The sequence below is a fragment of the Oncorhynchus nerka genome, linkage group LG18, assembly GCF_034236695.1.
Source record: "Oncorhynchus nerka isolate Pitt River linkage group LG18, Oner_Uvic_2.0, whole genome shotgun sequence".
In the NCBI taxonomy this organism is placed as follows: domain Eukaryota; kingdom Metazoa; phylum Chordata; class Actinopteri; order Salmoniformes; family Salmonidae; genus Oncorhynchus; species Oncorhynchus nerka.
In genome coordinates this window covers 42,665,501-42,690,631 of record NC_088413.1, presented here as the reverse complement: position 1 = coordinate 42,690,631, position 25,131 = coordinate 42,665,501, and the positions used below count along the sequence as shown (strand labels likewise).

General features: G+C 44.8%; 1 protein-coding gene across 3 annotated transcripts in view; it reads right to left on the bottom strand.

The window, feature by feature from the left end:
* Window positions 1-2,236: 2,236 nt before the first annotated feature.
* ston2 (stonin 2) overlaps window positions 2,237-25,131 on the bottom strand; it is a 53,824-nt gene continuing 30,929 nt past the window's right edge. For all 3 annotated transcript variants that reach the window (XM_029687509.2, XM_029687510.2, XM_029687511.2), the window contains 5 exons: window positions 11,474-12,918; window positions 9,095-9,427; window positions 8,774-8,996; window positions 6,700-6,902; window positions 2,237-5,429 (listed from right to left, as the gene is read on the bottom strand). In XM_029687509.2, coding sequence (XP_029543369.1) covers window positions 5,340-5,429; window positions 6,700-6,902; window positions 8,774-8,996; window positions 9,095-9,427; window positions 11,474-12,918 — 2,294 coding nt within the window. In that variant the 3' untranslated portion in view covers window positions 2,237-5,339. The remainder of the gene's footprint in view (window positions 5,430-6,699; window positions 6,903-8,773; window positions 8,997-9,094; window positions 9,428-11,473; window positions 12,919-25,131) is intronic.

Below are 25,131 nucleotides of genomic sequence, written 5' to 3'. Positions count from 1 at the left end.
CTCTGAAGTGATTAATCACACCTTCTGGCAGTCCAAAGGCCGAATCTGGGTGTGGCGGATGCCTGGAGAACGCTACCCTCCCCAATGCATAGTGCCAACGGTAAAGTTTGATGGAGGAGGAGGAATTATGGTCTGGGGCTTCCTTTTGGAATGAGATGTTCAACAAGCAGGTGTTCACATACTTTTTGTCATGTAGTGTATTTCCTGAGCTTTCCAATATCTCCTAGATATAAGACAGACACTTCTTATGATACATTTTTTTGGCCATTTATGAATGTGTTATTCATTGTGTTTCTCTGGGCTATCGTAGTAAAGGTCCAATTCAATATCCCCTCCCCCAACCTCCTAGACTCACAGGGGTTAAGAGATGTGTAAAGATTGGTAGAATCTTATTTGAAAAAAGGTGTTCCACCAAATATTAACTCTGGGTGTGAAGACATCAGCAATCAATAAGTATTCATGTTTTATTTTAGATTAATTAGGACATTTTTCTATCATTTCTATAGATCAGTAGGAAAAATGTAATTCCTTTTTAGATACAATTTTAAGGCAAAACGTGAAGATTGTGCAAGGGGTTTGTAGACTTTCACTAGCGACTGTATTTAACCTATTCGTTTATTTGTATGGGACCATGCTCATGTGGATCGTTAATATTCTAGACACGTGGAGTCTATAATTTGCAACCTGACCAGCTCTGCCAAAACTCAGCGATCCAAGGAGGTCCTTTGGGACACCTTCAACCCCTGTGAGGTCGTGATGAGCCTGGGGTTCATGCAGGTGTCGGTGGTCAGCCTGCTAGCCGTCCTTGCTAACCTCCTGGTACTGTTCATCCTGCTGACCAGCCATGACAAACTGACAATCATCCACTTCCCACCTATGCAACTTTGCCTTGGCAGACCTCCACATGGGCGTGTACCTCCACTACGCCATCGACTGACGCCGACTGCCAATTGGCCGGGGCACTCACAGTGTTCGCCAGAAAGCTGTCAGTCTACACGCTGACCGCCATGTAGCGGTGCTAATGCTAGCTGGCTAGCTGCTGTGCCTGGTGTTAGCTACAAGAGAGTTATCGGTCTGCTTATGGACACAGACTCGAACGCCCGCCATGGTCTACGTGGTAGCCCTGCTTGCGCAGAATGTGTTGGCATTTGTGGTGTGCGCGTGTGCTACGTTCACATCGCCGTGCACATCTTCAACTTGTGTCTGGCGCCCATCTCCTTCTATGGACTCTCTAAACGTTCAGAAAGAGCAGTCTCTATTGATGGTACTTGTTCATTTAGGTTAGATCCAACAAGCTCTTCTCAAGTAGTTCCCTCATGCATCTCTCTAATGGTTTTTGGTTTCCCCCTTCCCCTGCCATGTCCTGATGCTGCTGAGCCGTGTGGGTCTGTGTTAACACCAGGCCCAGCTCTAACGAGGAGCACAGCGCGTCATGGGCAACTCCGCTGGGGGCAAGAGGAGCAAAGGGGTCCCCCGTCCTGGAACCCAAATCCTGGCGCTTCTCAGAAGCAGACAACGTAGACACACCAAGGAGCAGGTCATCGAACTGGGGGAATCCAAGGTGTTGCCACGCAACACAGGGAGAATGAGAACCACAGCCGAGAGAGGCTGGATTCTATTGGTTCTCGAGTTGATTGGGGGCGGTGGTTCCCGAACCTCGTACTATGGATGACCCGGTAAAACAACATATTTCACTGTATCTAGCCGGTATGACAATAAAACATTTATTTTTTATTTTTATGATGACCAACCAGTTTGTAAATGTTGAATTGAGGAATCAGATTTGACAATAGAAATAATTTATATCTGGTGTAATTTGTTTTATTCATGTTTCATATAGAACTTCTGAGTTGACTGGAACTGGACTAGAATGGAACTGAAGCAGGTAGCCTAGTGGGGCGACAGGTGGCCTAGTGGCTAGAGCGGTGGGCCAGTAACCGAAACGCTGCTTGATCAAATCCCCCGAGCTGACAAGGTAAAAATCTGTCTCTGAACAAGGCAGTTAACCCACTGTTCCCCGGTAGGCCGTCATTGTAAATAAGAAGAAAATGTAGCTACTCACAGATTGTGTGAGGAATAATGCAACAGAGAACAAAGCAACAGCAGAGAAAGGAATTCGCAAGAATAGCTAGTCTGTATTCTAGGATTGTCGAAACTGTCTGTTGTGTGTTAGTGATATTTTGTTTTGCAGGGCCTCCTGGAGTTAGTAGAAAAAAAGAAGAAAAAAAAACAATACTCAAAAGAGAAAAATATATTTAATTACTTTTTCCAGTTTAAAGTATAATTTTCAGCAAATATACCTCTAGCATTCTTGAGTTCTCCAATTGGATCTGTCAAAGGTACAGATCTTATCCGTCTAGTGTTGCAGAATGGATTATTTACAGGTTGCAGCTAATGATATAAACAGTTGCCATGTACGGAACACAAAACCATGTTACCAAAATAGACTAATCCCATGACCCACAATGCATCTTTTTAGGTACACAGAAGCAGAGCACAGTCATATGGTGTTTTGTCATAAAGAATAAAAATAACAATGTTGTTGTTTTTTTTCTAAGGAGTTCAAGTTTTCTTGGAAAACCATTGAAATGTATACAACAGGCTTTTCTTTGAAAATCAAATGAGGTCTCAAAAGAGGTCTAGATATCTTGAGCTTGAAAACATATTTTCAAATTATTCAAATGTTCTATTGTATATGATTTTCTGGACTAGTTTCCCATCCAGATCTGGATTTACCCATTTCCATGTTTTTTTTCTCAGAGATGGTAAACTAGGTAACCCAGATCCCGTTAAGACCTATTTTCTAACATTCCACTCACTTGACAAAATTTTACATGAAAAACGTGTTAATCATCTAGAAGAAAAAATATATAAACCATTCACTCTCTATATAATTACAATGAATTATTTCATGTTTCCTCACTACAAAAACACATTGTGCATTGTCCTAAACAACAACAACCCCCCCCCCCCCCCTATCAGTACATTTGTTGAGTTTGATTTATTGCGCTGCTGAGAACAAAATTCCCTCTGCTAAGGGATGTTTTGAGATGCTTCAAGTAAGGGCCATTTTCAATAAAGAAGCATTTTTTTGCACAAAATGTACCAACTGAACGACAACAGTAACCTACAATTGTGATCAACTACACAACGGAGCAGCTAGAAAAAAGTGGACATCAGTGTTTAGACCTGCAGATGCAGGATATAGTTATGTTTTGTACATACAGTATCTTGTTCACATTGAGTCAATGTTAGTAATACGGATGGATGCACATTGTACATGTAAAGCACATTTATAAAAACAAAAAATGTATTTAAAAAAAAAAAATGCTGCAGTTTCCAAGTACAGCCAAAATAGCCAAACTACAGTATGTTGTCATTAGCGTATTAGAACTCTGCATCATCATCATCATCACCAATTGCAGTATTGACTGTTGTTAACTCACGGAAAGACTGGTTAAGACGACTATGTGAAATGACAGGACCGAAGTACCTGTAAGACCTTGGGGGGGGGGCATATTGAAGAGCCATTTTGTCTCTACTATGTAAACCAATGTAAGCCTCTTAAATCTATTGATTGAGAATTGTGTGGAAGGTCAATGAACACTGAAGCAAACACGTACTGTAGAAGCACATTAGCTAGTGCTTTGATTAGCCTCAAGAGTGCATGAAATCCACTAAGACTGTAATGACTGTACTCCTGGCACTTATTTCACTTATCTCAATGTCCTGGTTTACTGAAATGCCAGGCTTTACAATGTCAGACTAATCCCCATCATACCACAATATTTGACTCTCACAGACAATCATCTGTTTTGCGCAATGCATTTCTATCTGAACGATCTGTAACGTTGCCCTTGCTGTACCCCAATGGGGTAAGACCACAAGGCCAAGCCGATCCACTCACAATAAATGAATCATCATATAAAACTAATAGCTCTCCCTCAGTAAGACTAGTCTGCCCAAATCAGCATTTTTAAGAAAATAAACAAATGAACAAAGCAAGATCCTTAACTAGCCTCCAGTCTAATGAGTTTCCCTAGTCTAAGTCCAGTCTATATCCAGTTTACGACTAGTTTAAGTAGAGTATATCCAGTTTACATCTAGTCATATCCATTCTACAACCAGTTTAGTCCAGTTTATATCTAGTCTACAACAAAGCAGAATCTACACTCACCGACCAATTTATTAGGTACACCCATATAGTACCGGGTCGGACCCCCCTTTGACTCCAGAACAGCCTGAATTATTTGGGGAATTCTACAAGGTCTCGGAAACATTCCACAGGGATGTTGGTCCATGTGGACGCGATGGCATCACGCAGTTGCTGCAGATTGGATGGCGGTATATTCATGCTGTGAACAGTCCGTTCCATCTCATCCCAAAGATGCTCTATTGGGTTGAGGTCTGGGGACTGACTAGGCCACTCAAGTAAACTGAACTCACTGTCATGTTCCAGGTAATGATTTTCCACTCCTCAATTGTCCAGTGTTGGTGATTGCATGCCCACTGGAGCGGATTCCTCTTGTTTTTAGCTGATAGGAGTGGAACCCGGCGTGGTCGTCTGCTGCAATAGCCCATCCATGACAAGGACTGACGAGTTGTGCGTTCCGTGATGCCGTTCTGCTCACCGCTGTTGTACTGCGCCGTTATTTGCCTGATTGTGGCCCGCCTGTTAACTTGCACAATTCTTGCTGATTCCTTCAAACTCTTTGATCAACAAGCTGTTTTTGCCCATAGGACTGCTGCTGACTGGATGGTTTTTGTTTGTCGCCTCATTCTCTGTAAACCCTAGATACTGTTGTGCGTGAAAAGCCCAGGCGGCCGGACGTTTCTGAGATACTGGAACCGGCGCACCTGGCACCGTCGATCATAATACACTCAAAGTTGCTTAGGTCACTTGTTTTGCCCATTCTAACAATCAACTGAACAGTAACTGAATGCCTCAATGCCTGCTTTATATAGCAAGCCATGGCCATGTGACTCACTGTCTGTAGGAGCTATCCATTTTCGTGAATGGGGTGGTGTACCTAATAAATTGTCCGGTGGCAGTACATCTAGTCATACCAGTCCACGACCCGTCTATAACCAGTTGGTCTAGTGTAGATTTAGTCTATGTCCAGTCTACAACCACTAGACCCATTCTATGTCAAGTTGATGTCCTATCGAGAATCAGTTATGTCCAGTGTACATACAGTCTACATCCAATCTATGCACAAACATCAGCCAACTAGTCCTCCGGTACAGTTCTTCAAAGTGCAAAAAGTGACTTTTCTCCCTTCTCCTGTGAAAAAAGCAGTCATCAAATCCTCCCGCCCTCCCTACATCCGTGTGTGTGTTCACTGCTGTGCACATTCTCCAGGCTGGTCCTGGTCCAGTGTAGGGCTGCTGCTCTCTGAGAGGCCGCCTGTCTTCTGTTCTATAGGCACCTGGGGGACAGGAGGGGCGACATGGTCAGAAAGGCAAAAAACACAAGGACACCTATGGAGGCCTACTGCTTATAAGCACTAAACATCTCCATAGATCTGTTGCGGAGTCTCAAAACAAGAACTGCAATGCAGCTTGTCCCTGTGCTCGTCTCAGCTGTATGTGGGATGTGTGCTGTCTGGAGGGGGGTTGAGAACGGAACAGAAGACACATTTCCATTGTTTGCTGTAACTAAATGGACATAGAGTTGTATTGTATAAGAACAGCGAGAGATCAGTGAGCAATACCTTCTACTTAAATGAAGGTGTGATTGTCTTTGGCCACAAGGTGGCGATCATAGCCCGTACAGTGAGATCAGTGATGAGACAGATAAATAGTATGCTACATTCCCACACACAATCAAGGCAATCCATCTATGTCTCCGTTTAGAGAAGAGAGAAGTCGGAGGTTGCGGAAGGTCTGAGCAGAGGTTAGTGGCGTAGCGCTGCCTACCACGTAAACTAGGTTGTTCTGGTGAGGTGTCGACCCTGGCTGATGCCTTGGCTTGACCTGGATGTAGATATAGATCCCCGGGTTGGACTAGGCTCTGGCTATCCACGCTAGTTATAGGACCACTAGTAGCTGATCCTTGCCAGCTGTCATCTGTCTAACGCTCAATTGTGCTCTTGAAGCATTCTACTAAGCGTACACGTGGGAATTAACCTGTTACACACAGTCTCTACAATGTACTTTATATTAACCAATGTGAAGGATATTGACCTAGTTTAAAAATCTTTCATTTGAAATGGTCCTTGTGACCTAAAATACTTCTAGGAGAACCAAACCACTGCTATTATTACTACTATAGTGTAGCTCACTGTATAATAACATGGCTATCCTGCTATTGTGCTGTGCGTCTCTGAGTACGAGCGCTAACCTATAATCAGTTTAGCCGTATAGATCATTATGAATAAAACTATAAGGACAGATCCTAGATCAGCACTCCTACTCTCCTCGATGCTTTGTGGATACAGGCCCTGCGTTAAATTGTTGTTTGTGTTGATCTGCAGCAACTGTGCCGACTACCGTGTTAGCTACTGTTAGTGGGAGCCAGAGGGGGTTGCTCATCGTGCCTAATTACATGTTTGGACGGGCAAACACACAACAGAAAACAGCTCCCGCAGCTGAGCCAGAAGGTTATGGAGGACACCCAACGTGTATGTATGTAATTTTACCATGTCAGCCCATTCACAAAAGGCTACAGCTCCACGCACAAACACCCTGGTTTATTACCTGGTAGGAGTAGTGTGATTTGTAGTTGATCCACTTCTTGGCGTCTGCCCTGTCCTCTACAGAGAGGGAGCGGACGGTGGCTTTGGAGGCAGAGGCGGCGGGCATGTCAAACTCGACCTCCAGGTGGCTCTGCAGCGAGGCTGGCACCTCCCGGTCCGAACCCAGCTCCAGACGACAGAAGAAGGTGTGGGGGTGACCCAACGCTGCCAGGGGGAGACACAAACGTACATTAAACACACATGCAGACGAACACATCAACACACACACCACGTAACGCAAACACACACGTTCATCATCAGCGATCACTCTGGGTCGAGTAGGATTGTCCTCCCGGTGGGTCCGCTCACACACACACACACACACACACACACCCCCACACACACACACACACACAGCACAGAAAGGGAGAGCAAATCCTTTCCCCTAAACACGTGTAGATTGGATAGTTGTAAGCAACATTGAAATCTACATCAAACTTATCAGGTGACAACACAACTATTGCTTTGCCTATCCAATTCGTTCCGGTCTTCATGAAGTGCCTAGGGGAAGGGGCTAGCAGTTGTCTCTGGACAGGGTCACAGAGAGGGTGAGAGTTGTGCCAAGAACATCATGACACTGAGCACGGACGGGACGGCCACCAAGAGGGGTCAAAACAGGAAGTGCCGTGAGGTCGGAGGTCAGAAAGAATATCCTCTGTTGTACAGTTGGAGTAGAGGACTGTAGCAGTGAAATGTTAACCAGCATACCACCATGCTTCTCTCATTTGTGGCGCAGGGAATTACAGCCCCAAAGTTGGCATCACCGTGTGGACTGTAGCACACATATAACGAAGGGACGAATGAGCATGAAGAAAGAAGAAGGAACACAAAGGAGGAGAGAGAAAGAAAAAGCAAGGCAGACAGAAAGACAAAAGACAGTGCAAACAAAAGAAAGAGAGAGAGAAAATGGAGGGCAGGTTTGGCCCAGTTAAGTAGAGAGGGGGAGATGAGGAGGAGGGAGGGGAGCTGAAGCAAGGGCTAAAGAGAGGGGAAAGGGGAAGAAAAGTGAGAGAGGGACGAAAAGTGAGAGAGGGGGACGAGAGGCTGAGGGTAAAGAGAGAAAGAAGAAAAAGGGGGAGAGAAAAAAAAGAGGGGCCCACAATAGAAGGGAGGGTGGGGGTGGGGGGAGCAGCCCGTGGCAGAGCATGTATTTACAATAGAAGCCTGTGGCCTTTGGGTTTGTGAGGTAATGCATGGTGACAGCCAGGGCTTTGACTGGCCAATCAGTACTCAGGACAGGCAACCATGCTGACAGCCTATTGAAAGGCCTGAAGGGGGCCGCATTCTGACAGAGACATACCAACACTGGACTGGGACCAGGAGAACACACACAAGGGCGAACTCATGCACACGCACAGACACGTGCATGGGCGCACACACACACGGGCACAGACGCACGCAATCATTCACGGATACATGCCTGCATGTACACACACAAACAACTCTATAACACATACGCACACTAGGATATTGACAGTGCCTGGGGTAAGGACTATTGACAGTCTGCACAGTGTAATGACAGCAGAAACAGATCAATGTTCATAATCTCTCACTGCTGGGTGAAATAGAGACATCCCCCATGTCCTGTCCCTCTGAGCTGGGTGAAATTACAAACCAGCTCCACTAATACAGACTGGCACTGTGATGAAACCTCAAATGGATCGTCGGAAGAATGAGAATACAAGGGAATGGACCTGATCCTCCACACATGGAGACACAGATTACGCCTAGTGAAATAGATAAAGAGCTATTTCAAATGTTATTTCAAATGTGTTTTTAGACCAGGCTTAATCCGTGTCCGGGAAACCTACCCGTAGTGTCTGAAATGAGCCATGTCTCCGCTGTCAGGTGTGACTGGTAAAGCAAATATAGATCTAGCCCTTTTCAGTGACAATAGCAGGGTATCGCCTCAAACTCATGCCCTCCTTACCAAAGGCTTGTGCACCGCTAGTGAAATAGCTGTGTTTTTTTTTTGCATTTCTACAATGAGAATAGGAATAGTTCTCTTACTGAGTTTGACCCCAACAACTTCTTACCAGAGTTTTTGTCAGGCAGGCGGCTGAGCCTCCACACCACAGCTTTAAAAGCCTGTTCATACTTGGCCGTGCCAAGGGTCACCCTCATCACTGGCTCTGACCCGGAAGTACTCGCCGTGCCGAAGCTGGCACCCTTGTTGAACCTCGCCTTCAGTGACCTCTCCCCCATCACCCCGTCCCGACGGAAGTTCTTGGCCCAAATCTCAGGGATGGGGTAGCGGATCTAGGAGTAAGCATGATAATCAATGTTAGCAAATGACTGAGGGAAGTGAAGTTCAATAATAAAACTGCAAGAGGCACAATATTCTATTATTATTTTACCGCCACATTCTCGCAGGGGATGAGGTTCAACGTGTCCCGATTGGACGAGAACCCCTGTGACATCAGCAGCCAGGACTGCAGAGTGACCTCGGCGCCGCGGACGGAGGCAACAGTGCGCAGCGTGAAGGGGAGGGTTTTCTCAGCGAAGGCCGTGTGGAAGGCGAGCAGCTGGAAGCGGCGGCAGGGTGGCGGTGTGAAGACAACTTGGCGTGACGACAGGAACTCTAGTTCGTCTGCGTGTTCGTCATGAAGCTCGCAGTCACGTAAGCGGATCCAGCGGGTGGTGGTGTTGGGGATGATGTCGTGTCTGGAGACCACCTCCTTACCTTTGACCTAGAGGAACAACATCAAGAGGGGGGTTTAATACTTTCATGTATACAGTTGAAGTCAGAAGATAACATACACTTCGGATGGAGTCATTAAAACTTGTTTTTCAACCACTCCACAAATTTCTTGTTAACAAACTATAGTTTTGGCAAGTCAGTTAGGACATCTACTTTGTCCGTGACACAAGTAATTTTGGCAACAATTGTTTACAGACAGATTATTTAACTTATAATTCACTGTATCACAATTCCAGTGGGTCAGATGTTTACATACACTTAGTTGACTGCGCCTTTAAACAGCTTGGAAAATTCCAGAAAATGATGTCAAGGCTTTGGAAGATTCTGATAGGCTAATTGACATAATTTGAGTCAAATTGGAGGTGAACCTGTGGGTGTATTTCAAGGCCTAACTTCAAACTCAGTGCCTCTTTGCTTGACATCATGGGAAAATCAAAAGAAATCAGCCAAGACCTTAAAAATGGTAGACCTCCACAAGTCTGGTTCATCCTTGGGAGCAATTTCCAAAATGCCTGAAGATACCACGTTCATCTGTACAAACAATTGCATGCAAGTATAAAGGGATCACGCAGCCGTCATACCGCTCAGGAAGGAGACGCGTTCTGTCTTCTAGAGATGAAGGTACTTTGGTGCAAAAAGTGCAAATCAATCCCAGAACAACAGCAAAGGACCTTATGAAGATGCTAGAGGAAACATGTACAAAAGTATCTATATCCACAGTAAAACTAGTCCTTAATCGACATAACCTGAAAGGCTGCTCAGCAAGGAAGAAGCCACAGCTCCAAAACCGCCATAAAAAAGCCAGAATACGGTTTGCAACTGAACATGGGGACAAAGATTGTACTTTTTGGAGAAATGTCCTCTGGTCTGATGAAAAAAAAATAGAACTGTTTGGCCATAATGACCATTGTTATGTTTTAGGAAAAAGGGGGAGGCTTGCAAGCTGAAGAACACCATTCCAACCGTGAACCACGGGGGTGGCAGCATCATGTTGTGGGGGTGCTTTGCAGCAGGAGGGACTGGTGCACTTCACAAAATAGATGGCATCATGAGAAAGGAAAAGTATGTGGATATATTGAAGCAACATCTCAAGACATCAGTCAGGAAGTTAAAGCTTGGTCACAAATGGGTCTTCCAAATGGACAATGACACCAAGCATACTTCCAAAGTTGTGGCAAAATGGCTTAAGGACAACAAAGTCGGTATTGGAGTGGCCATCACAAAAGCCCTGAGGGCAGAAAAAGCGTGTGCCAGCAAGGTGGCCTACAAACCTGATTCAGTTGCACCAGCTCTGTCAGAAGGAATGGGCCAAAATTCACCCAACTTATTGTGGGAAGCTTGTGGAAGGCTACCCAAACCATTTGACCCAAGTGAAACAATTTAAAGGCAATGCTACCAAATACTAATTGAGTGTATGTAAACGTCTGACCCACTGGGAATGTGATGAAATAAATGAAAGCTGAAATTAATCATTCTCTCTACTATTATTCTGACATTTCACATTCTTAAAATAAAGTGGTGATCCTAACTGACCTAAGACAGGGAATTTTAACTAGAATTAAATGTCAGGAATTGTGAAAAACTGAGTTTAAATGTATTTGGCTAAGGTGTATGTAAACTTCCGACTTCAACTGTACATGCATTTTAATGTTTGTACCTTTGTCTGAATAAGTGTCTGCAGAACTCCAGGGCCAATATTCTGATGTGTACACATCTCACCATCCAAATCCTCCTCTCATACGAATGATTCAGTGGAAGCCGCTGAGGGGAGGACTGCTCATAATAATGTCTGGAATGGAGTCAATGGAATAGCATCAAATGCATGAAAACCACGTTTTTGATGCGTTTCATACCATTCTATTGACTCCATTCCAGACAATATTTTGAGCCGTCTCCCCCTCAGCAGCCTCCAATGGTTCCAATGTGATCCCTACAAAAATCTCTCTTTCACACACCTATAAGCTACCCAACATGAACCACCCTCCCCTTTCACTCGTAACTGGACGTCTGTTTTAACACTCTCCTTCTCTGTTACCTGCACATCATTGAGTCCGAGGCGGCAGCCTGCCGACCCAGAGATGAAGGCCAGCACGTGCACACGAGTCATCACAAGCTGCTTCAGAATCCTCCCATCTCCCGCAGCGACCGTCCCGTAGAACTCGTCCCTCACCTCCACCTGAACCTCCTCCTCTGTCAGCCCCGCCCCTATGGGCGACCCCGTCAACGCCCCACCTGTCACTGCCGGCAACCGCCTCAGCACCTCCACCAGCGCATGACGAAAACTCAGGAAGTCGTGGTAACAGGTGGTGCCCAGCTTCACCAGCTGCTCACGGATTGGCTGGTGGGTGACGGGTGACTTCGGCTGGATTCGCCTCCTCTCGCGGTATTGGACGAGGTCCACACTGAGCGTGTGGACGCGGCCGGCTTCTTCGTAATTCTGCAGGCGGTGCTCAGCCGCCTCGTAGCGAGGGTCCAGTTTCAGGGTCCTGAAGGGTTTTTCCAGACCTTTCTCGTAGAACATCTGGAGCACGCCGTCGTCAGACAGACGGACATAGATAGGCCCCCAGTGGCGTGACGACATGATGTTCTTCTTCTCTGGTATACGGAGCAGCATGGCCCAGCCATCTTGGGGGGTCATGTGATCTGGGAGGTAGGGGGTGCCCTCATCCTCTCCCTCCAACCCATCTTCTTCCTTTGCCTCCTCCGCATCCTCCACTGAGTCATCAGGCAAAGTAGGGCTGCCTGGATCGTCTGGGTCTGTGATCTGGAGGTTTCTCAGCTGATCCAGGTCTAGTCTGTCTAAGGGAGGAGTGACATGGCTGACTGTCTCTTCCCCTCCTCCTCTGGTGGGCTCAAACTCGGAAGAGAAGACGAGAATGGACTCTCGTTTGGCCTCTTGGCTGTGGGAGCTGAAAGACTGGAAGAAAGGAGAGCTAAAGGAGAAGGCACAGGGAGAGCTCTCCAGGTGGTGGGCGGAGCCATTACTCTGGATCGTCTCTGATGCCACTTCCTGTTTACAGTCAAAGTAGGAACTAAAGGGGTTAATGGGAGAGGGCTGGATGTCATTGAACTCTTCACACAGGAAAGGGTTCTTCTTGGTGTAAGGTTTAGTCCTACCGGGGAGCAGGGGAGCGGTTCTAGGTTCAATCAGAAGGGATCTAGGAGGGTTTCCGTCTGGCGTCAGGTCCAGGAGGTGGCGGTTCTGGTTCTGCTGGTTCCCGTTCTGCTTCCAAACGTTGGGAGGAGAACCAATCAGGTTACTGTTGGCATCCTGGAAGTGGCTGAGATCATCCAATCGTGTGTGGGATGGCTGCTCCAGGTGGTGGGGCTTGTCCTCCTCGTCATCGTCGAAGGTCACCCAGGAGGAGAAGCGTCCAGAGGAAATGGGGGTTTCTGATTGGGTGCCGGGGAGTTTGGTGTTGGAAGTCCAGCTGACTGAATCCATCTCTATACCTTCATCCTCTTGGAACACTGACAAATCTACACAAAAACAAGCAGATATTTAAAATATATAAATTCATATTGCATTATAAAACCATATCATATGCATAATATACAGTCGTGGCCAAAAGTTTTGAGAATGACACAAATATGAATTTTCACAAAGTCTGCTGCCTCAGTTTGTATGATGGAAATTTGCATATACTCCAGAATGTTATGAAGAGTGATCAGATGAATTGCAATTAATTGCAAAGTCCCTCTATGCCATGCAAATTAACTGAATCCCCCAAAAACATTTCCACTGCATTTCAGCCCTGCCACAAAAGGATCAGCTGACATCATGTCAGTGATTCTCTCGTTAACACAGGTGTGAGTGTTGACAAGAACAAGGCTGGAGATCACTCTGTCATGCTGACTGAGTTCGAATAACAGACTGGAAGCTTAAAAAGGAAAGTGGTGCTTGGAATCATTGTTCTTCCTCTGTCAATCATGGTTACCTGCAAGGAAACGTGTGCCATCATCATCGCTTTGCACAAAAAGTGCTTCACAGGCAAGGATATTGCTGCTAGTAAGATTGCACCTAAATGAGCCATTTATCGGACGATCAAGAACTTCAATGAGAGTGGTTCAATTGTTGTGAAGAAGGCTTTAGGGCGCCCAAGAATGTCCAGCAAGCGCCAGGACCGTCTCCTAAAGTTGATTCAGCTGTGGGACCGGGGCACCACCAGTACAGAACTTGTTCAGGAATGGCAGCAGGCAGGTGTGAGTGCATCTGCACGCACAGTGAGGCAAAGACTTTTGGAGGATGGCCTGGTGTCAAGAAGAGCAGCAAAGAAGCCACTTCACTCCAGGAAAAACATCAGGGGACAGACTGATATTCTGCAAAAGAGACAGGGATTGGACTGCTGAGGACTGGGGTAAAGTCATTTTCTCTGATGAATCCCCTTTCCGATTGTTTGGGGCATCCGGAAAAAAGCTTGTCCGGAGAAGACAAGTTGAGTGCTACCATCAGTCCTGTGTCATGCAAACAGTAAAGCATCCCGAGACCATTCATGTGTGGGGTTGCTTCTCAGCCAAGGGAGTGGGCTCACTCACAATTTTGCCTAAGAACACAGCCATGACTAAAGAATGGTACCAACACATCCTCCGAGAGCAACTTCTCCCAACCATCCAGGAACAGTTTGGTGACGAACAATGTCTTTTTCAGCATGATGGAGCACCTTGCCATAAGGCAAAAGTGATAACTAAGTAGCTCGGGGAACAAAACATTGATATTTTGGGTCCATGGCTAGGAACCTCCCCAGACCTTAATCCAATTGAGAACTTGTGGTCAATCCTCAAGAGGCGGGTGGACAAACAAAACCCCACAAATTCTGACAAACTCCAAGCATTGATTATGCAAGAATGGGCTGCCATCAGTCAGGATGTGGCCCAGAAATTAATTGACAGCATGCCAGGGTGGATTGCAGAGGTCTTGAAAACACTGTAAATATTGACTCTTGAATCAATTTAATGTAATTGTCAATAAAAGCCTTTAACACTTGTAATTATACTTCCGTATTCCATAGTAACATCTGACTAAAAATATCTTTGCAAACTTTGTGAAAATTTATATTTGTGTCATTCTCAAAACTTTTGACCACAACTGTACATAGTATGAAACCATTTCTTGAAACTGAGTGACCAATGCTGCTCATTATCTCATGCGTTTAGGCTGTTATAGCTGGTGTCATTCTCCCATCTTATCTGGTGTCCTGTGTGAATTAAAGTATGCTCCCTCTAATTCTCCCTCCCCTCCCGGAGAACCTGAGCCCCGGGACCATGCCTCAGGACTACCTGGCCTGATGACTCCTGGCTGTCCCCAGTACAACTTGTCGTACTGCTTTTCCAGCCTGCGGCTATGAAACCCTGACCTGTTCACCGGACATGCTACCTTTTCCCGGATCAGCTGTTTTCGACTTTCTCTCTCTACCTTCTCTCTCTCTGACTCGACCTCTGAATGCTTGGCTATGAAAAGCCAACTAACATTTACTCCTGAGGTACTGACCTGTTGCACCCTCTACAACCACTGTGATTATTATTTGACCCTGCTGGACACCTATGGCCATGTACTTATACTTAGAATCTCCACCTGGCACAGCCAGAAGATGACTAACCACCCCTGGTGGACTAACCACCTAGAGAGCCTGGTTCCTCTCTAGGTTCCTTCCTTTCTCAGGAGTTTTTCCTAGCCACCGTGCTTCTGCATTGCTTGCTGTTTGAGGTTTTAGGCTGGGTTTCTGTGTAGCACTTTCTGACATCTGCTAATGTAAAAATGGCTTTAGAAATTGAATTTGATTGAAAACAACTACTAGGAGGATTCAAAGGAATAGTGGCACATTCCAATACACAAAGTTGTGCCCAAAGCTACATATTGTGCCTTTAAATGGACAGAGTGGCCTGGATTGTGTGTTCAAATCCAATAAAACGTTTATTGGTCGTGTACACATATTTGAAGATGTTATCGCCGGTGCACCAAAATGCTTGTGTTTCTAACTTCCAACAGTGCAGTAATACCTAACAATACAAAACAATAGGCACACATCCCAAAAAATAAAGAACTAGCAAAATGAGCAATGTCAGAGAGAGAGAGAGAGAAAGAGAGACACAAAATACCTGACCACTGTGAATAACCCAAACTTAAGGAAAGCTTTGACTAATGTACAGACTCAGTGAGCATAGCCTTGCTATTGAGAAAGGCCGCCGTAGGCAGACCTGACTCTCAAAGGAAGACAGGCTATGTGCACACTGCCCACAAAATTAGGTGGAATCTGAGCTGCACTTCCCAACCTTCTGCCAAATGTATGAGCATATTGGAGACAAATATTTCCCTCAGATTACACCGATCCACAACGAATTCAAAAACAAACCCAATTTTGGTAAACTCCCATATCTATTGGGTGAAATACCAGTGTGACATCACAGCAGCAAGATTTGTGACCTGTTGCCACAAGAAAAGGGCAACCAGTGAAGAACAAACACCACTGTAAATACCACCATTATTCATGTTGTTTATTTTCCCTTTTGTACTTGAACTATTTGAACATATGACATTTGAAATGTCTTTATACTTTTGGAACTTTTGTGGGTGTAATGTTTGCTGTTATTTTTTTTCTTTATTGTTTATTTCAAATTTGTTTATTATCTATTTCACTTGCTTTGGCAATGTAAACATATGTTTCCTATGCCAATATATCCCTTAAATTGACATTTAATTGAGAGAGAGACATACATACAGTGCATTCGTAAAATATTCAGACCCCTTGACTTTTTCAACATTTTGTCACATTACAAACTGAGCAATCGGGGGAGAATGGCCTTGGTCAGGGAGGTGACCAAGAACCCTATGATCACTCTGACAGAGCTCTAAAGTTCCCCTGTGGAGATGGGAGAATCTTCCAGGACAGCCATCTCTGCAGTACTCCACCAATCAGGCCTTTATGGTAGAGTAGCCAGACGGAAGCCACTCCTCAGTAAAAGGCACATGATAGCGCACTTTGAGTTTGCCAAAAGGCACCTAAAGACTCAGACCATGAGAAACAAGATTATCTCATATGATTAAACAAAGATTGAACTCTTTGGTTTGAATGCCAAGCGTCAAGTCTGGAGGAAACCTGGCACCATCCCTACAGTGAAGCATGGTGGTGGCAGCATCATGCTGTGGGGATGTTTTTCAGAGGCAGGAACTGGGAGACTAGTCGGGATCGAGACAAAGAAGTACCTGAAAATAGATGTGCCGCAACGCTCCCCATCCAACCTGACAGAGCTTGAGAAGATCTGCAGAAAAGAATGGGAGAAACTCTCCAAATACAGATGTGCCAAGCTTGTAGCGTCATACTCAAGAAGACTCAAGGCTGTAATTACTGCCAAAGGTGCTTCAACAAAGTAGAGTAAAGGGTCTGAATGCTTATGTAAATATGATATTTCAGTTTTTATTTTTAATAAACTAGCAAATACTTCAACAAACCTGTTTTTGCTTCTTCATTATGGGGTATTGTGTGTAGATTGACGAGGAAACAAATAATTGAATACATTTTAGAAGAAGGCTGTAATATAACAAAATGTGTAAAAAGTCAAGGGTTCTGAATACTTTCCGAATGCGCTGTATACATATGCACTACATGACCAAAAGTATACACCCCCTCCCAGTATTTGGACCCCCTCACACTTCACAAGTGACATCAATAAGGGACCATAGCCTTCACCTAGATTCACCTGGTCAGTCTATGTCATGGAAAGAGTAGGTGTCCTTAATGTTTTGTATAATAGAATGGTGTGTTTAGACAGTATAGACAGTATATGAATAGAAACGTTGTGTACAGCAGTAGTTATATAGGATGATCCATGACTAGAATACAGTATTTACATGTGTAGTGGTTAAAACAGTATGATGATATAGCCCGTGATATACAGGGTGATCTAGAGCAACATGGTGCATCAATGGTACATCTGTAGAAGTTTGTGAGGGTCTTATGGGCCAAGCCAAATTTGTTCCGCCTCATGAGGTTGAAAAGGCGCTGTTGCGCTTTTTTCGCCATACTGTCTGTGCGAATGGACCATTTCACGTCGTCGGTGACATACACTCCGAGGAACTTGAAGCTTTTCACACTCTCCACTGCAGTCCTGTTGATGTGGATAGGGGAGTGCTCTCTCTGCTGTCTCCTGTCGCCCACAATCCTCTCCTTCATTTTGTTGACGTTGAGGGAGAGGTTTTTTCCTGGCACCACTCCACCAGGGCTCTCGCTATCTCGTCATTGATGGTAATTAGGCCTACCACTGTTATGTCATCAGGAAACTTGATGATTGAGTTTGACCTGTGGCCCACGCAGTCATGGGTGAACAGGGAGTACAGGAGGGGGCTGTGTGTTTATACTGTGCACGCGTGTGTGTGAGTATGTGTGTGTGTGCGCATGTTTGCGTGCGTGTGCGCATATTGTACAATCACAATAGGATCGCTGACTCTGGAAATTGTGTTTGGTCGAATTCTTCTGTGTCAGCAGCCACAGGTCTTCCCCATACCGCTCTCTAAACTTCTACTACATACTATAGATTGCCTACATTCAAAAGGAAAAGCGGAGGAAAATCACATTTGACCTGAAGGAACCCAACTGTTGTAAAATTGCTAAGGAATTCCTTTAGACCTTTACTAAAAGTTGAACATATATACCAATTAGTACAAAGTGAGATATCCCAGTGTGGCCTAGGTTTTCTGTCTGTCAGTCTGTCTGTTTCTCTTTCTATAGATTAGTATCAAGGCTCCTTGTGAGTGACCTGAATGTCTTCTCCTTTCTCTCTTTCCCCTCACTACATTCCTCCACTCAGAATGTATCAGTCTTCCACGCTCTGTTCTAATAGAGAGGGAGCGTGAGAAGGAGAGAGAGGGGGGAAGAGAGAAGAGATCGAGGAAGAAGAGAGGGAGGGAGAGATAGGGAGAAGAGAGAGAGGGAGAAATAGGGAGAGAGAGAGAGACAGAGAGAGGATAAATGTTCGGCCTCTGAGCACAGACAATGCAGGCCGAACTCTGCTGTACGAGTGTGGCAAACTAATTTGCCAAGCAGAGGGACACACATAGACACACACAAGACCATGCAAGGCTGTTGAGGCTCCAAGGTCATGTTGACAGAGATACATACCCGACATGCCCACAATTCACAGTTCCCCCAGGCAAGCTAACTAACCCTACAATACAACAAGGCTCCATTCAAACCAACACAATACTAATCCACTGGGCTTTCAACTAGCTGCTGCCTTTGTAGTCTATTCACCCCATTCACACTACATTACCCATGATTCACTGCTGTTGGGCCCTCTACAGGAATCCCTTCTTGTACTACTCACTATGCACGTCCTAATCCCAAGTTACTGGACCCACCCATAACCGCGGACATACTCTGGACCTGGTTATTACCAAGGGGCTTTCTATTAACATATCCTCTAATGTTGATGTTGCTTTATCTGATCACCACTGGATTTTTATTACCTTTGTACAGGGTAAATCTGAACGCATCATTAAAAAACGCTATCTGACCTCTGAAGTTGCTACAGATTTTACTGAGTGTGGAAACAATACTCCTCCACCTATTCTGCCTTCCTTGTGATGATTTAGTTAATAACATTAATAGCAAATGAAAGGGTAACCATTGAAGCTCCAGTAAAGTTGAAAAAAGGACACATCCAAACAGAGAGCCCCTTTGGATGATCGTGGAGAAATTGCAGAAAGGCAGAGCGGAAGTGGAGAAAGTCAAAGTTGCAGGTCCATTAGGATATTCTGAGAGAGCAACTTGGCATATATAACAAGACAATTAGAAATGCCAGACGGGCTCAAGTTGATCGCTACTAAATCAGAATAATCTGAGTGAGTGCTTCGAACATTAATGGCCTGATAAATCCTACCCCTGCAAACCTGTGTGAACTTTTCACGACATCTAAATGTGATGAGTTTGAGGCATATTTCAGAGATAATATAAAATACATTAGGCTGGGTATCTGTCAAGCAAGACATGATGAGAAGTTTGATGGTATGTGCCCTAGCCTATCACGTAAAGGCACTATGGAGTTATTTTCCCTGGTTGACACAGAAATGCTCAGGAAAGTGATATCACAACATAAAAGCCTTCTACCTCCCTTCTTGAGATCCTACTTCCACCACCTTCTTCAAAACAGTTGTTAATTGCATATCTGATGAATTTACAAGCCATTGTTAAATCACTCCCTGTTCACAGGCACTTTCCCCACTGCACTAAAAACTGCTATGGTGAAACCCCTTCTGAAGAAAAGTCATCTTGATTCTTCAGTTTTTAGCAATATCCAAACGTCCATTCTTGAAAAATAATTTTTCCAGAATTTTGCCTAAGTGCCAACTGTATTTTTGAAAAATTCCAATCTGATTTTCAGGCACACCACAGCATAGACAAACTCTCAAACTCTCGACCTTACTTAGTGGTAAATGATCTTAGCGCCAACACAGATGCCAAACCGCCTTCTGATCTTGTACTCTTGGATTTAAATGCTGCATTCGACACTTGACCATGGTGTCATTCTGGACAGACTGGAGAGGTGAGTTGGCCTCTCCAGTCCAGTTATAAATTGGTTCAGGACCTATTTAACCGGTTGAGAGTTTGTCACCCTTAGTGAACATAACCCAGAGAAAATACAAATCACATGTGGCATTCCACAAGGTTACATTTTGGGTCTTGTACTGTTCAGTTTATATATATGTTGCCCCTTGACATAGTCATCAGAACACACAGCATTGATTTTTACTGCGACGTAGACGATACACAACTTCACAATTCTGTGTCACTACAGGATTTTAGCTCCACGGATAAATTAGACTGTATTAGTGATTTAAATACTTGGTTGGCTCACAACTTCCTCCAGCTAAACCAAGACCAAGGTACTTATTGTTGGAGCCAAAGCACAGAGAGAATCTGGCCGCACATCTTAGGCAATAAAGATAAAACACCAGGTAAAAAACCGAGCTGTTATTTTAGATTCTGAACTCAATTTCAAATCACACATTAGGAATGTGAAGTGCAGCAAGTAAGGCAGGACATCGCAGACGGTCTTGGGAACATCAACAAGACCCTACTGCCTGGGAGGCTCAAGCTTTGGTGCCTACAGTTTGGACTTCTCCCCCGGGTAATGTGGCCACTCACCGTCTATGAGGTCCCAATAACAACAGTGGAGAAGATGGAGCGAACCATTACCTCATACGTGAAGAAATGGCTGGGTGTCCCACGATGCCTGAGTAACATCGGCCTCTATGGCAAAGGGGTCCTTGAACTACCTCTTACAAGTCTAACAGAGGAGTACAAGTGCTCTAAAGTAAGACTTCAGATGACATTGAAGGACTCCAAAGACCAGACCATTAGCAAGGCTGCACCTCCCCTACAAACTGGACGGAAATGGACATTATCCAAGGCTGTGCAGCAAGCAACATCAGCCCTGAGACACCAAGACATTGTGGGGAATATCCAGCATGGAAGAGGAGGCTTTGGCCTGGCAGCAAGCAAACCAACGTTCCATAAGGCAACAACATCTGAATGCAGGAAGCTGGTGGTCGAGGAGGTGCGCAGACAGGAGGAGACTGCAAGAAGTGCAAAGGCTGTCTCTCTTGCTAAACAAGGGCAATGGACGCGGTGGGAAGGCCTGGAGAGGAGAAAGATCAACTGGAGTGAGCTTTGGCAAATGGAGGAAAGCAACATCAGCTTCATCATAAGAGTTATTTATGATGTGCTTCCATCACCAAAAAATCTACATCAATGGTATGGCGAGGATTCGACCTGCCCCCTCTGACCAGCTCCAGCGACTCTCAGGCATATAATGACAAGTTGCAAGACCAGCCTCTCACAAGGCCGCTACACCTGGAGGCACAATCAGGTCCTCAAGAGCCTGGCTGCAGCACTTGAGACCAAGAGGAGTGCAACCAATTCATTACCTCCAAAAACAAGCAATCCCGTCAAAACAACAACATTCATCCGGGAGGGACAGAAAAGGCCCAAGTATCCTCCTACAAAGCCAGAAACTGGACACCTAGCCATGGCCCGGGACTGGAAGATGCTTGTCGATATTGGCCAGCAACTAATTTTTCCACCTGAGATTGCTTCTACCAACCTTAGGAAAGACATGGTACTCTGGTCCCCTTCACGAAAGGCTGTGTACATCATAGAGCTCACAGTCCCGTGGGAAAACTCTGTTGAAGAGGCCTATGAGCGTAAGAAACTGCGTTACACAGAGTTGGCAGCAGACGCAACTCAGCGTGGCTGGAATGCAAAAGTCTGGCCAGTTGAAGTGGGATGCAGAGGATTCGTGGCTTCTTCCACCATCAGGTTGCTGAAAGAACTTGGAATCCATGGACAGGCTCTGCGGCAGACCGTCAGAGCAGTTTCTCAAGCAGCTGAAAGAAGCAGCCAGTGGAACTGGATCAAACGGAAGGACCCTTGCTGGGCTATAACTTCATGACCCCCCACCCCCACCTGAGAACCCAATTCAGATCCCTCCAACTTGAGGACGGCATGAGGTATGCGGTCAGCTGTAGGGCTGGCTCAGGGAAGAGGACGCCCCTGCCTTGCATAGTCCCGCGGGACATCTTAATTGGGCATGGGACACAAGCTAAGGCTTGATCACCCTTTAGCTGGCCACCTTTGATGAGGGTGTTTAGTGATTAAAGGCCGAAACACCCACTGATTCGAAGGCACACTACTGAGGATGTGTCCCAAAATTGACATCTTACCCCAGTTTAAGAAATAAACCTCCAATGCCACTCTGTCAACATCAAGGCAAATCTCATGCGAGTGCATTCCATCTATTGGCACAATGGACAGTTTTTAACATCTCGTCCCGTGTTTTATGATTCTGAACAAAATAGCTTTTTACCACCTGAGGAACATTGCCAAGTTGCGAACATTTCTCTCTCAGGCTGATACAGAGAGACTCATCCATGCTTTTATTACAAGCAGGCTTGACTACTGTAATACTCTCCTGTCTGGTCTTCCCAAGAAAGGCATTGGTCAACTGCAAAACATACAGAATGTTGCAGCACAGATACTGACCAAGACCAGATGGAGAGCACACATTACACCGGTTTTAAGGTCTCTGCACTGGCTGCCTGTGAGTTTCAGAATTCATTTTATGCCAAGAGTGTGCAAAGCTGACATCAAGGCAAAGGGTGGCTACTTTGAAGTATCTCAAACATAAAACCTATTTTGATTTGTTTAACACTTTTTTGGTTACTACATAATTTTGGTTACTACATGTTATGGCAGAGCTTTGATGTCGTCACTATTATTCTACAATGTAGAAAATAGCAAAATAAAGAAAATCCCTTGAATGAGTAGGTGTGTCCAAACTTTTGACTGGTACTGTATATATACACAGTTGAGGCCGGAGTTTACATACACTTAGGTTGGAGTCATTAAAACTAGTTTTTCAGCCACTCCACAAATTTCTGGTTAACAAACTATAGTTTTGGCATGTTGGTAAGGACATCTAGTCATTTTTCCAACAATTGTTTACAGACAGATTATTTCACTTATAATTCACTGTATCACAATTCCAGTGGGTTAGAAGTGTACATACAATAAGTTGAATGTGCCTTTAAACAGCTTGGAAACTTCAGGGAAAAAATGTCATGGCTTTAGAAGCTTCTGATAGGGTAATTGACATCATTTGAGTCAATTGGAGGTGTACCTGTGGATATATTTCAATGTCTACCTTCAAACTCGGTGCCTCTTTCCTTGACATCATGGGAAAATCAAAAATCAGCCAAGACCTCAGAAAAAAAAATGTAGACCTCCACAAGTCTGGTTCATCCTTGGGAGCAATTTCCAAACGCCTGAATGGGGCCACATGGCAGTCATACCGCTCAGGAAGGAGACGCGTTCTGTCTCCTAGAGATGAACCTACTTTAGTGCGAAAAGTGTAAATCAATCCCAGAACAACAGCAAAGGACCTTGTGAAGATGCTGGAGGAAACAGGTACAAAAGTATCTATATCCACAGTAAAACGAGTCCTATATCGACATAACCTGAAAGGCCGCTCAGCAAGGAAGAAGCCACTGCTCCAAAACTGCCATAAAAAAAACAGACAATGGTACAAGGGAACAAAGACCATACTTTTTGGAGAAATGTCCTCTGGTCTGATGAAACAAAAATAGAACTGTTTAGCCGTTATGTTTGGAGGAAAAAGGGGGGTCTCGCAAGCCGAAGAACACCATCCCAACCGTCAAGCATGAGGGTGGCAGCATCATGTTGTGGGGGTGCTTCGCTGCAGGAGGGATTGGTACAATTCACAAAATAGATGGCCTCATGAGAAAGTAAAATTATGTGGATATATTGAAACAACATCTCAAGACATCAGTCAGAAAGTTCAAGCTTGGTCACAAATGGGTCTTCCAAATGGACAATGACCCCAAGCATACTTCCCAAGTCGTGTCAAAACGGCTTAAGGACAACAAAGTCAAGGTATTGGAGTGGCCAGAAATGAACAAGAGTGTGTGAGCAAGGAGGCCTACAAACTTGACTCAGTTACACCAGCTACGTCAGGAGGAATGGGCCAAAATTCACCCAACTTATTGTGGGAAGCTTGTGGAAGGCTACCCGAAACGCTTGACCCAAGTTAAACAAGGGTTAAATGTCAGGAATTGTGAAAAACTGAGTTCAAATGTATTTGGCTAAGGTACACAGTTGAAGTCGGAAGTTTACATACGACTTAGCCAAATACATTTAAACTCAGTTTTTCACAATTCCTGACATTATAAGTGAAATAATCTGTCTGTAAACAATTGTTGGAAAAATTACTTGTGTCATGTACAAAGTAGATGTCTTAACCGACTTGCCAAAACTATAGTTTGTTAACAAGAAATGTGTGGAGTGGTTGAAAAACGAGTTTAATGACTCCAACCTAAGTGTACGTAAACTTCCGACTTCCAACTGTATGTTTTTCCATTGCAGGAGGGATAGCATACACAGATGTTTTGGCTTTCCAGCCTTCTTCAATGTGTAGGTACAACTCTTTAATTCAAAACAGCATTTACAGGGAACACAGGTGAACAACCGATGATCAGCAGCTGCTTCTAATCAGGGTTGCCACTCATCTGCCAATGTGGCTTCTGGTCTACCTCTATACATTTTAAGACACATATCGATGATTTTAGAAGGCAGGATAACTATAATTTAAATTGTTTCACCGTCCAGATCTGTCTACACATGTAAGTTATCCAGACAATGCGTGCACGACTACCTCTGGAGGTGGTCAGGAAGACCTGATCACAATCAGATCACAATGCGTCTTTTAATCCTCTACACCGTTCTAAAAATGTGGCCACAATCAGAATGTGGACAAGATCAAGACAAAGGACATGTTGGGACCAGGTAAAAAAATGGGGCTTTAGACTTCTTTGGATAAACAAAAGCAAATGGGTGAGCTGCTGAGCCGTGGTGACTTATCGGGTATCTGTGGGCTGGAGAGAGGAGGAGATAAAGGGAGGACAGGGAAGAGGGAGACAATATTTGAGTGCCGCCGACAGAAGTATGAAGTAAGAAGCATGTGAACTACTGTGGCTACTTCTGTGGCAGTCGGGAGCTCTGGAGGACAAGTCTCTTCATGTTGAGACAGAGAGAGAAACAGAAGGAAAGAAAGACAGAGGTAACCAGCCAGACTGGGGGAGAGGAGAGGATTACTGGGAAAGTGGAAATTTACAGCACCAGACCG